A 13,741-nucleotide genomic window follows, 5' to 3' on the forward strand; every position below is an offset into this window, starting at 1 on the left:
ATTTAAAAACCAACCCCAGACTTCACTTTGACAGCTGTTTGTACTTCAATATTTCTCTAATTTCTCTTAAGAATCTTTTCTAGAAGTCATATATGGTTATTTGAGATCAAACTTTGCAAACCTTAACCATTTTACTTTAAAATATTTTATTTTTTAAGACCCAAACAGCCATATATGTTCAGTCTTTTTCTGTCTCTTGACTTGTTTTGCTGTCTCTCTGAGCATTCAACGATTTGACTGGGTAACTTTCACCTGTATGAAATGTTTTACAGTGTGGAATGATGGCTTGTTTCAAATGTTCCTTTAAATCTTTCAAGATTGATGTACTGCAACAAAATCTTATTTAAGACCATTGCTGCTGTCTTGCTGGCCCCACTTTGTGTTGAACACACGTGTTTTCTCCAGACCAGCATAGTGCCAAAAAACTGCTACTTTTTTAGAGGTGGTCAACCTGGCTAATGATCAATTAAACCTTTGATTTAAGTGAGCACTTTATTTGGAGCACCCAGCTCCTACATTCCCTCTTAACTCCTGTAAAAGGTTAAAAAAAAAAGCAACATGGATGCACTTTGCTTTTCATGTACTTCACGCTTTTCTGTTTCGCCTTGGTCTCTGTTCAGTAAAAATGACCTTGTGCAGTCTTTTGTGGTTTTTGGAAATCCTTCAGGTTAGATTTAAACAATTTATGCATCACATAAAAAAGAACATTGAAAAAAGAGAAAGTTTCTTTTTTACACTGCGCAAATATTTCCAGAAGCGCTGAATACTTTGTTTTTATGATCAAATCCCCAGCTGTGTCTGGCCTGTTCTAAAAGAGTGTTAAAAAAAACAAAAACATGTTTGCGTTAGAGTGGACATTTAGTCGTTTTTGCCGAAGCCAAATGCTCTCATATAATGTCTCTCTGAACAGATTGGCTTATGCATATAAAAAAAAAAGACTGGTGACCCTACTAACATTCATATGATATCTGCACAAAAAAAATTATCCTGTTTTAATTTCATTTTAATTAATGGTAAAACATTGACTCAAAAAATAAAACTAAATTAGATCTAAATGTCAGGTGATTTCACTTCAAATAAATATCTATCCATATTTAAACGTGAACCTTTTCTGCAGTGGTGCTGCATCATTTCCAGGAGCCGGCTATAAAATGTTATTACATGGTGCTATAAAAATGCCTGAGAGCTTGTGGTTAACAAAAGACTGGAAATGAACTTGCCATTTAAAAAAGAGAAGAGTAGTCATATTTGAACATTGTTTTCCAACCATAACAAATGCGACTGCAGCTCTCAATTACCAGCCTTTGTAAAGATGTAAACAAAAGTATGCATGGAGATGAGAATACATGAGCATAAAAACATCAAAACCTTTTTCTGAAGCTCCAGTTTTGGGAAAGAAATGTATAAATTTTGTAAGATCATAAAGAATTTATGCATTCACTAATAGTTGGGTTTTAAATGATCATATTTTCCTTTCTTGAAAGAAAAGAGTAGGCTCCAGTTTTATAGTTATCCTTGTAAAATTTTACTGACTAAATTAATCACTACGATCTGTGACAGTAGTTCAGAGATTTCGGCCAAAGCAACTAAGGTAGCTGATTGTGATTAGAGGCTGACATGTTTGTGAAAGACAAGCAGTGATTGAGGAGCTGCTTGTTGTTAAACTCAGCTTAGAAGGAATGTTTTTCAGTCAACAAGGCTTTATTAGGTTTAAAGCACACAAATAAATCTCTCCTTGCTTGTTGCTGTATTTCAAATGAGGACAGCAACTCTAGACTGTAAGAAGAATTCTGTGTTATATATGTTATGGTTATTTAAGTCATTGTTTAACCCTTTGAAACTGAGGGGTACCATTTAAGGTACCTCGTCATAGTTACACAATAACAACAGTGATAAACCACGCATTAATATCAAAGAATATAGCAATGTATCATATCAAATTTAACTGTAGAAATTAGGCTAAAAGCCAACAAAAATCTTTTTAAAATGTGCAAAACATAATTAAAGTAATGCTCAAATGCAATAAAAGATGTAAAATGTAAATACACCACACAATAGCAACTTATAAACATTTCTTTCCCCACGGCCACAACCCAGGATCAGAACACCACAAAATACACATCAAATGAAAGCAGCGACTCCGTACACTGCAAAAACAATCTCAAAATGAGTAAAAATGTCTTAAATTAAGGGTATTTACCCTTAGTTTGAGCAGGTAAATAAGATGATTTGCCAATGGAAGGAGTATTTTTACTCTTAAAATAAGGTATCTAGATATTATGCAATTGAAATAAGACAATCCAATTGTTTTTTTCTTATTTTAACTGTAAATTGTCTCGTTCCATTGGCAAAGTGTCTTACTTAAATCCTTAATTCAAGGAAAAAATGCACTATTAATGCATTATTAATTAGATTTTTTTTTTTTTTGCAGTGTAGAATTCAGTTATATGCTTCACTTCCTCTGCACCATAGCATTGCAGACAATAAACGGCAAAAGATGAAACTGCTTAGCTAGAAACGAGCTTTAAAAAAGTCTGTTTTACCATTAAATCCACACATGGTCGGATGAAAGGGATCTCTATCACATTAAAGAAAACACGTTGGGTGTATCTACACGTCTTTAGCATCCAGAAGTAGCTTTCACAAGCCACCAATTCAGCTTCCTGACCAAGCTAACAGACTGCTTTTGGCTTGCTCTGATTGGCTGAAACTACTGTCAATCTTTCCTCTAGATTAACTTAACTGTCTCTAACAGTTTAAATGATGTATGATTCGTCAAAATTAATCAGTCTGTTGCGGAGTTATGGCTCTGTGCACCCACATGTAGCGAGGTACTGTGAAAATGTGAGGCTGCAGATGTGTGCTTGGGTGCACTGTTGAATTGTCTAATCGTTGTCCAAAACTTTTGCGTTCAACTCTACTCATCATTACTAGTGATCCAGATATGAAAAATAAATGTTTCTACATGAAAAAATGCATATTAACACAGATCAGGACAACTGTGCCAATTGGCCATGTTGGAAATCTCACCTGATTTTTTTGGTAAATAAAAAAGCTCTGCAATTCTGTTTAGTTTCAGTTTGGAATTGGAGGTCTTTACAAAAACAATGTCAACATATTGTACTTTAGTTTAAAAGAGAGTAATTGCTTCCAAAGTATCATTTCAGAGAGTTGTGAATGCTGAAAATGTTTTTTAGAGGAAGTCTGAAATGTTGCTGTGCTATCTTCATTTACCCTTCATCAGTAACATATATGCTTATATTTAGACACCCCATAAATCTCACAAGTGTTTTCTTTACTTTGACCCTGAATATATTCAAATAGACCTTGTGGTTGCAGAGCTACGCTCATTTTAACTGGAACATGTAATTTTGAGAAAATTAAGATAACAGGAAAACCTTTCAGGGTTCCATCTAGGTCTGATTCCCTAAGGCTATTGATGGTTTGCTAAAGTATTCCCACCCCTTCTGGTTTTTCACACACTCTTTACTTTGATAAGCATTAACAAACCTAATGCAAACATATTTCTCCATGAATCAGCTAACTGGTAGAAAAAAAATCCCCTCTGTGTAATTGAATTTGAATATAGTTCAGTTTCTATCCTAATGTGATGCCAAGTTTGAGCAAAACTTTAAAAGACAAAAAAAATATTGAAGAAAATGTGATATAGATGGGTTTCCATCTGTTGTAGCAAATTGACAAGGGGTTTCAAATGTTTACCTATTATTTCAACATTTCTATTCAGATCTGTACCAACGTCAATATAACAGACTCTATTCCAATCCAAACTAGGAATGTAGAACGATATTTTTTGGGTGTGGCTTGAGCCCAAAGCCATCTTTTTTATATGTTATTTATAGACATTACACTTGGCTGTAGTAAACAGGAAGTACAGTTAGCAAGAGAGCATGACCACACATCAGTGATGGACCATGGTTATAATACATTTTCTGTAATCAGGCAAGTTTTACTTACTTTATCATGTCAGCTAGCATTAGTGATGGATCATTCAATCTGGAGACACTGAGAAATGTGTGATACAGATGCTGCTTTAAGCACACCAGCTTATCAGTCATGTGAGGAAGATATTGGCCAAATCAAATTTTTTTCCCAAAATGTGTTTTCATTTTGGCTCCATTCTTTTTTTTTTTTTTTTTTAAGTGAAAAAATAATTCAAGTAACCATCAAAACTTTTTTGAGAAATTTAATACATTTATTAAAATGTGTGTTTCTGTCAAGCTCTTCTAATGTAATACTTCAAAATCCACTATAAATCACTCAATAAATTATTGGCCCATTGTTACTTTGGAGGAACTGCAGAGATCCACAGCTCATGTATAAAGAACTATTTGCAGTGTAACCGTGTTGCGCTACTCATGCACTGTAAATCCTGGGCAGACCATGAAAACCCAATAATTTACCCGTCACAAAAAATAAGCATTCAACAAATTTATTTAAAATTTTGCAGAAACAGGAGCTGACTTAAACTGGATTCCTTGGGGAGGAAAACAGGGTTAATGACTGAGAACAACTCTGTAGTTTTGAAGTTGCACTTTTTATAAATACTCCTATAACTGTAGAATGATTTATCAGAGAAAGGTGCTATATAAATTAAGGTTAGCCTTTTTTTTTTATTTGAACGACTGCCAAGCCTCACATGCATATCCCTACTGCCATGTCACCATGATCTACTTCTGCCAATCTACTTCTACACTCCAAGCCTCCTCAACAGCCAATTCATCCATGCCTCCTTTTTAAGCTCCCTCATCATGGTCCTGTCTGCCCTCCAACCATCTAGCTCCTTTCCTCTATCTTCCAGTTCACCACTGGTGTCAATGCTCCAGCGAAAAAGTCATCTCCATTCTTATAAATCTCCCCATGAGCATCATCAGCAATGCTCAGCCAGGGTTTGAGCATAACAATATATTAATTCATGTCAATAAACTCTCTAATAGCCTCACTATCGCCCCTTGTGTCTCTTCAGGTTGAGATGATATTTACTTACATATGTACTTAATGACTTACATATATACAACAAAGATTGCCTCTGGCCTTGTGGCTTCAGACTGATTATAACCCTGAGTACACAAAACCTATGACACACGGTGGGGGCAGCATCATGATGTGGGAATGGTTTTACTTCAGCAGGATAACCAATCAGATCAGAAAAAATAATATTGATGAATTTCAAGCATTTTTTGAAGAAACAGGTTCCAAATGACTTGGTATTAAGTTGGAGAACAACTCTGACCTTACTGGTAGAGTGACCTTTTTTTAACAGCAAAATGTTATAAAACCAGAATTTTTTTCCTTTAACATCCCTGTCTTCATCTCTTGTCTTAATTCCTTTAATTCCAAAAGCTTGAAACATGACCATTTTCAAAGGGATGTAAATAATTTTGCAATGCTCTGTGCAAAATACTGTATTATTTGTATATACTATAATAGTGTGTGTTTTGGTATGTTTTAAACTGTTTTCTCACCTTTTTTTTTAATCTGTTTCCCTAACAAAGGTTACCCTAACATTGTGGCAACGTATGGCCGCGGATACACTGGATTTGCACCCAGCTATAGCTACCAATTCCCTGGTGAGTCAGAAGCTTCTCTGAAATATCTGTTGCACCTAACTTCTGTTTTGCACAACCAGACCCACACGTTGACAATCACACCCCCACATTTAAATGTGGAGACATAAATCTTCATCAATATACACGTCAGTCACCAAATCATCTGCGAGGTAATATATGTGCTACGTGTCAGGTTTTCCCAACAAGGTTTTGAAAGCAGACTCATGGTGAAGTAAATTGCTTACTCTTTTCTATCCCTCACTTGAACACAACCATGACCAAATCACTGAAATGGGCTAAAATTCTTCCGTCTTCAGTGGTCCAATGTATGCAAATGTCTCTGTGGAGGGGTGGAAAAAATTAGCAGCTCTTTGTGTAGGCAGATCTTTTAATATGGTGCTTATAATGGAAAATAAAGTCATTTTCTGCATTAAAAGTGTTGACTCAGAGAGCGCTGGGCGCTTTAATGGAAGTCCAAATGGAAGGCGTGAAGCCTGGAGGTGAGCAGCTGTACCTGCGTCCTTCTTAAGGGGCCGCGGGCTGTGTGCTTTCCTCACTTAGACGGGCATCCTGTCAATTTCATGCTTTATTTAGGGAGCTTACACTTACTCTGTTTGCCATGCCAGACATCATTCCTGCCACTGATGAGACAGAATGGAAAATATCTTCCAGCAGCTCAGATCTCGGTAATATTCTTTGTGAAATGGATTCAGAAATGGTAAAACAGGGGGTCCAGCTGTGACCACCTGCAGATGAGGCATATGTTGGTTTTAGACTTGACCATAACGTTATTTGAGGGAACAGGAGGAAATAAAGTACATAGTATTTGTCAAAGTACACGAGAAATATAAGAATGGGATGAGCAACATAAAAAATCATATATATCTTATGATATTCTTTACTATAATAATTAATCTGACTGTGGAAGGAATTACCTTTGGATTCTATAAGAATCCTTAACATAGTTAGTTTAAATTTCTATCTTTTGAAGTCATCAAGGACAAAAATGTCTGTTTTGAAAAAAATGCTTTTTTGGTCCATGTGTCTCTAAAGCAACTTCAGACCTACTGAAAAACAACAAAACCTTTATGTACCAGTTTAATTAAATACTATTAACATTATTTATAAAGAAAACCCCACAAACAATCACAGACTTTGATACTGATTTTATTAATTTGAAAAATATTAGGCTAAATGTGTGAAATATCATTAAAATATTTTGATATATTTACAATCATTAATTGTGTTGTACATTTTCTAAAATGTAAAGTTATTATTCAGAAAAAAAATCCACTTTAAATAACTGCTAGAATATAATAGATGGATCCTTGTTCATTATTTATGTTGTTGTTGTTTAACATTATACGAATGTCCACATGAATTGTCCTGCCAAGGGAAAATAAATATTGTGTTTATTCCATTATATTATTTTTCTATGCATTTTATATTTTTAAAGAACTTTGAAGCTAAAGTTTATTATACTCTAAGGTTTCTGAGAGATTAAAGCAAATATTCAGCTTAAAGTAGTTATTTTATTTAATCTCTCAAAAACCTGATGGTACTTTAGTTGTGTTTAAAAGGGGAACCCAAAAGAGTCAGTTAAGAAATCTGTTTACAATTCCAGAATTTCTCAAAACAACTATTTTCTTGCAGTGAAAGGTATCAGTTTCACTAGTAAAGCAAATGGAAATCACTAGTTGAATAAGATTTTGTCAAAGTGGAGAATAATGAGGACTAAGGAAAACATTTACAGTTGGTATATACATTTAAACATACTATTTATGGGTACTGATTAAGCATTTAATAGTTAACTTTTAGTGGTAGATGATAAGACAATATTCAGGTGCCTTAGTTTAATTTTATGATGAATCTTCTTTGATCCAGAGAGTCTAATTTATACATAAAAGATTGTGAATTTTCTCGATAAACACCTTACAGAGTTGCACAAATAATCTGCTATCTGGGAATTCTATTATCACAATAGTGATTATTTAAACTCCTTAGTTTCCTGGAATAGATTGGGCTTTAAGCACAGACCATACATTTGTGATGGGTTAAGGTCAGGGATCCCAGAAGCCTAATTTTAATCTGCTATATCCATTTTAGATCCAGTTTTTTGTTCATTTGCTTTAATTTTGTCCTTATATTTATAATCTGTCTTCAAAGTCATCCTAGGAAAGAGTGTTGGATATAATGATCAATATACTTAGATTCATACTTAGTTTACTTATATATTTATTTGCACAAAGAAGTATGGACATACTGTATGTTCCTCTTTAAAAATCAGCCAATAAAATAAAGCAGAGTTTTTTGTTTAATTATATTCCTGTTTTCTATTCTGATTATTTCCATCCTTTAACTTGAATAGCAGATAAACTTAATTTGATGCTTAGCAGTCACTGAGTGTTTACTTCACCTCTTGACCTCTTTGTTTGCTAACAAACCATATATGTAGATGCCTCATAGTGCTGTCATTTTTGTTGAAATCCTTTTTTGGGATATAAAGCCATCTGTGCAGCACCTCCTGCTGTTTAACTAGTGCACTACATTCGAAGTTTAAACAACTATTGATATTAGCTCAAAAAATATTGTCATGCAGAAGAACTGACAACGGTAGCTCTGTCGTTGTGATGTGTAACAATGGCTCTCTCTCATAAATGTCTCTGAAGAGAGTTGCAGTTGAAATAATGAACTTACTGATACTTCTATTGATTTTTAGGTTAGCTATTTATTAGCTTAGCATTGAGATTGTTTAATTAGCATGTAATTAGCTTTCCAGATCCCCCAATTTTGGGACAGCCTCATTTAGACACATTTTGAAAAAACTGAATGCTTTTTTCCAAGTCTGCTTGTATCGTTGTTGGCTTAGAGCATCTCTTACTGTATTGACTCAGAACAGAGGACCCAATATTCGAGGCAACACACACAGTGGGATAAATGAAAAGTGTTTATTTAAAAACAGGTCTGCGCTTCAGTAGCTGGAGTGTCTACCTGTAAAAGGAAACACAGGTTAGTGACCACGTATATCCAACGGAGGATGACATGAACGAGTGAGTCGCTAACCTGGTTTAACAGTTCACCCAGAGTCCTGAGAGCGAGTAGGATCCAGCCGGTGGGCTGCCAACAAGATGTGATGGGCGCCACCCAGTGCGTCTCCGGCCCTGCAGCCCCGTAGAAATGAAAACCAGCAGGACTCCGAAGCCAGGTCAGGCAAAAAGATTAGAAGAGTAAGGCTCAGAGGTCAAGGAGCATAAAGACAGTTCAGACCAGGGATGTCAAACTGGTTCCAGAAAGGCCCGTGTGGCTGCAGGTCTTCTTTCCAACCAAGCAATAGCACACCAGACTCCAGTCATCTCATCAAGTCATCATGTTAAGACTGGACTTACTTAATGAAGGACTGGAGTCTGGTGTGCTATTGCTTGGTTGGAAAGAAAACCTGCAGCCACACGGCCCTTCCTGGAACCACTTTGACACCCCTCGTTCAGACAAACTGTTCAGATGGTAGGAAGGAAACGCTAAAAACCCTTTCACCACTGGCATGAGAGAACAAGATAAACTGGCCCTGATAACTAGATGCAGTCACCTTAAATAGAGGCAGGAGCAGGTGGATCAAATGAGCAGTGATTAGAAACCGGGCAGTGTTGGACAGGTGAATGGAATGAATAATTAAGCCAGTCATCAGAGCCAACATTATGACACTAATTTGACTCGAATCAGACATGATGACTTAAAACTTGACTCGTTTATATCAGAAAAGTCGAGCTAAATATAGGATACATCCTAAAAAATTGCAGGGCTGAAAGATTTAAATAAAGAAGTTTAACTTTAATGCTTTGAGACGTTCTGTTTATTGTGTTTCATGGATAGCTGATTAGGACTAGTTAGACATTTGAAACATTGAGACTTTGACGTCAGGCCCCATAAAGGTTTATTTATTTTTTGTGACTTTGTTCCACCTCTGTTATTTTACTTGTTTTATTATCCTTTCAGCCTCGGGGAAAGAACAGTTCAATTGCCTCTAAAAGCCCTAAATTAATATGATATTCATCCCATGATGAGAATTAAGTAAACTTCTCACTGGGCCTGTATGAAATGATCCCTTGTGGGTCTTTATCAGTTCTTCAAGATGCATTCTAACAACTACATGAATTAGATCAGTCAACGGAGAAGGAAAGGAAAGGATCAAAGATTTATTATGTATATGTAGTGAAACATGGATTTTCAAAATGTTGACTGTTTTCACCAAATTAAGGGATATCACCTTCCCTGAGGCAGAATGTTTGATCCTATCCCCGTTAAACTCAATTTAAAGAGTTTGATAAAGCTGTATGATTAAAACAGCCTCCTCAGGGTTCACTCAACTCTTGACAGGTAATTGGAAATTTTAATGTATGAATCAAACTGCTTGTCTAAATTAAATAACCTCAGGCTAGATATTGACTTGTGTCCTACCTCGGGAAAATGGGGAAAGCATCCTTGGTTTTAAGATGTGAATCTTTTCACACTGTACACCGGCTCCCGTTTATAAACGGCGCTGAGGAGAAGAGGTCGGCATTCAAGAGGTGTAAATTGTGAGCAGCCTTTCAGACCTTTTTCCTTTTTACACCCAGTAAACCTCAGGGGTCCCTGTGTTCACATAAAAAAAGAGGTTAGGCAATTGTTCAGTTTTCAAGATAAAACAGTGATAAAACATTGATCAGTGATGAAACAGCGAATTAAGTAGAACAACTCAATAAAACCTAAAGAGAGAAGGAGAAATCAAAGCTGACATCTCTGCAGCTGAAGAAAACAGTTTAGTTGTTAAAAACTGGAGGTGAAGCAGAAGTGATATATACTGAACTTGAACCAGAGGCTGCAGTCACTGCCTAAGCTCAGCACCTCATAAAAACTGTATGAAATTGACATTTATGTCAAACGTAAAAAAAAAAATGCTTTTTGTATTGATTCAGTGTAGAGTGTTTGTATTTTTTTAAGTTATGAATTGTGTACCAACATACTCGTATAATTAAAATCCCGGTGCACTTAAGCTGCCTGCTTGTTGTATTAACCATACAGTGTAAACTGCTGATGTAAATCAGATCATTTGTTGGTCAGAGACTTGCCTGTGAGAGCAAATACATTTCAATCCATTGCCTCAACACAGACATTCAGGCCCCAGCTAAGGCTAAAGATCGACTGATCAGACTTTAAAGGCCTATTTCTGATCCATCTTTTGCAGAACTATAAATCACTGATAGTATTTTCTCTTAATGATCTGTAAAAAACAGAAGATGCAACAAAAACATTAACTGACCATATTAATGTTCCTGATTTACATGAAACAGTTGTTTTTTTTACAAATTATATTTGTATTTAATATTACTGAATAGTCAGTTTCCTTCTAAATGACTTGTAAATGTAAATACTTTATTGTCCCACAAAGGGGAAATTCACTCTCTGTATTTAACCCATCCCCTTGAGGAGCAGTGAGATGTAAATGGCGGCCAGGGAGCAGTCTGGGGTTAAGGGTCTTGCTCAAGGACCCAGAGTAGAAGTCAAAGGACATGTGTGGGGCTTAAACTCAGAACCTCTGGGACCAAAGCACAATGCTCGAACCACTAGGCCATCACTCCCCGATTAAAACTTATTGAAATTTCTGTGGTCATGCTCGCTCATTTTCATCTGATTGTTACAAAAAATAGCTAATTTTGTCATTTCTGCTCAATAACTTCTTGTGATGGTAACCTGTTGCGCTTTTGCATGGTGGCTTAAATAGTTGAAAGAATTTTTGAGTATCTTATCTGCCTATTAAGACTTAGGGTCAATTAATTAGTCAAACATTCATCAGGCATACTTGGCGTATCTCCAGCTTTAATTGTGCCTTTAAAAGAGCAACTAAAGCCTCAAATCAACTTTGTTTAGTAGATGAACTGTAAAAATTGAGCCTTAAAGAGGCATTATAGAGAGAATGATACTGCCACTTGTGGCTGAAATGCAGAACTGCAGCACTCGTCTGCTTATATTATAATAGCTCACTCTCATACTTGACAAGGCTTGATAGTTTCCTTTTTTCACCTTACCCAGAGTTGCCATTGGTGTCTGAGTTGAGCTGGATGCCGGTCACGTCTGAGTATCCACAAAATCCATCTATTTATTTATTTTCAGTTTCTTTGACCAACAATGCAAGCAAGATTTACTTTAAAGATGATGGACATGTTAGTAAAGTTTAAAAGGAGTAGGTAGAAGACTAAGAACTAATACAAAGCTACAACCAGTTACAATATTCATGTCACGTTTAACATATGAGGTCTTTTGACAAAAGGAGGCTTTACGACACAGGAAACACAGAGTATCACTAATACATATAATGCTTCGATCATTTGCTTAGTCAGACCCGTTCAATACTGATGTGCTCAAAAAAGCTGGAACCTCTGACCTGAAGTAAACGAAGGAAAATAGACTACAGGCTTATAGACGTATTGGTGCTAAACTACTGAGGTGTCAGTCTGAACATCAAACCATTTTTTAGTTATAAAAGGTCAAATAAAAAGGCAATCTTAAAGACATTTTCTACCAAAAACTCCCGTAATGTCTCCTTAAAAGTGCTCTCCTGATATTAATGTACACTTTTTTAAATTTCTTTGTAAACTTGCTCAGTTCAAAATATTTTAATATTTGCATATTGGAAATTAGGAAGTTGCATTTTTTTAGGTGAACATTTTAACATCAGTCAGCATTAGTTTTCATTTAAGATTTGCTTTTAAAATACACCGTCACTTCTCTTACCCAGACCAAGCCCCCTCTCAAACATCTTTCTTGCCCGCTGCCCGTTTTTGGTGGCATTTTTCCAAATGCATCTGCAGGCGGAGATGTTTTCCTTCAGTGGGTTTAGATCCTCCCTCCAGAGTTGCTTTATATTCCTATTTGGTAGGTCTTTCCGAGCGCTGTCAGCAGACATGGGATTAGCAGAGGTGTGATATACAGTTGCTGTCTGATATTTTAATATATCCTATGAAGCAGTAGGAGACTGGGAATAAATGTTCAGCCTAGAGGATGTGTTCAAACTTTAAAGCACTCTTTCCTTGTTAAGTATGTGCTCAGCCGTAACATCGCTTCTCTACCAGGGCTTACATGCACAAATCATCACAAAGGGTCTTTGATGGTTTAGCGACACAACTGCTGGTCAGAACAGATAATAATCCTCAAACAAATAGCAATCCTTACTGGCAGAATAAAAATTCTGTACAATATCTGCTGTTTCTGCAGCATGAACAACGTAAAGATTATCTTGTCAGCAATTCATGCTGTATCTTGTTTTCCAGCTGTTTAAATTGATAAAGAACAAATTAAGGTTAAAAAGCTATTACAACAAATAAAAACAGTCCAGGGTCACTTTTATAAAGCCTCCAAATTATTTGTGCACCTTTTGAAATAAATCATATTTAAAATGCATATGTTTTGTGCATGTTTGTCCCTTTTTTATGCAGTGAATTGTTAAGGACTAAGGGAAGTAAAAAGTGTCTGATGAAGCAAGACTTTTTGATTTGCTGCTCTACTTTAGAATTCAGAGTTGTCTTTTATATGCAGTGTTGCAAATCAAGCACTGTTTACCTCGTGACTGCATAATTTCAGCATAATGTGTGAACTTCACTTTGAATTGAAACTTAATTTCAGACATTACTGTCTGACGGATGTGTAGTAATCAAGAGAACAGCAGTGTTTACCATTGTAGCGGAATAAAAGATGGTAAGGGGCGTGCAGCAAATTAGCAGTTAGAAACCAAGTCTTTTTTATTCATCAGGCAGTTTCTTTAAGAACAGAATCTTACATGATTGTTTATCATCTTTAGGAAACCCTTATTTCAAAGGCTTTAAGCTGATTTGTTTGGACTTTCCTTACTTTGTACACCATTCAAAACTTAATGAAGTTTTGGTTTGAACATTTAACAAAAGATGCTTCCTTATAAAAAAGTAAAAAACATTATATTACACCTGCAGCATTGTGCTGTTAATGCATGTAGATTAGTGCATTCTAACGCTTCCTTTTCAACAATGGATGGATGTGACTGGCCATTTACCATTCCATTCATAATATATTCAGTTTATCCATCCATTCAGTTTTCTATCCATCACTCATCTATCGGCCCACCCCATTTACATTTGCATACATACAGAGATACTACATACATACATACA

General features: G+C 35.8%; 1 protein-coding gene across 8 annotated transcripts in view; it reads left to right on the forward strand.

Moving 5' to 3' along the window:
- msi2 (musashi RNA binding protein 2) overlaps positions 1 to 13,741 on the forward strand; it is a 357,407-nt gene that overhangs the window by 285,006 nt on the left and 58,660 nt on the right. For all 8 annotated transcript variants that reach the window (XM_015391454.1, XM_015391455.1, XM_015391459.1 and 5 more), the window contains one exon: positions 5,514 to 5,588. In XM_015391454.1, the coding sequence (XP_015246940.1) occupies positions 5,514 to 5,588 (75 nt within the window). The remainder of the gene's footprint in view (positions 1 to 5,513; positions 5,589 to 13,741) is intronic.

This window comes from Cyprinodon variegatus, unplaced genomic scaffold (assembly GCF_000732505.1).
Source record: "Cyprinodon variegatus isolate N-32 unplaced genomic scaffold, C_variegatus-1.0 Scaffold542, whole genome shotgun sequence".
Classification (NCBI taxonomy): Eukaryota; Metazoa; Chordata; class Actinopteri; order Cyprinodontiformes; family Cyprinodontidae; genus Cyprinodon; species Cyprinodon variegatus.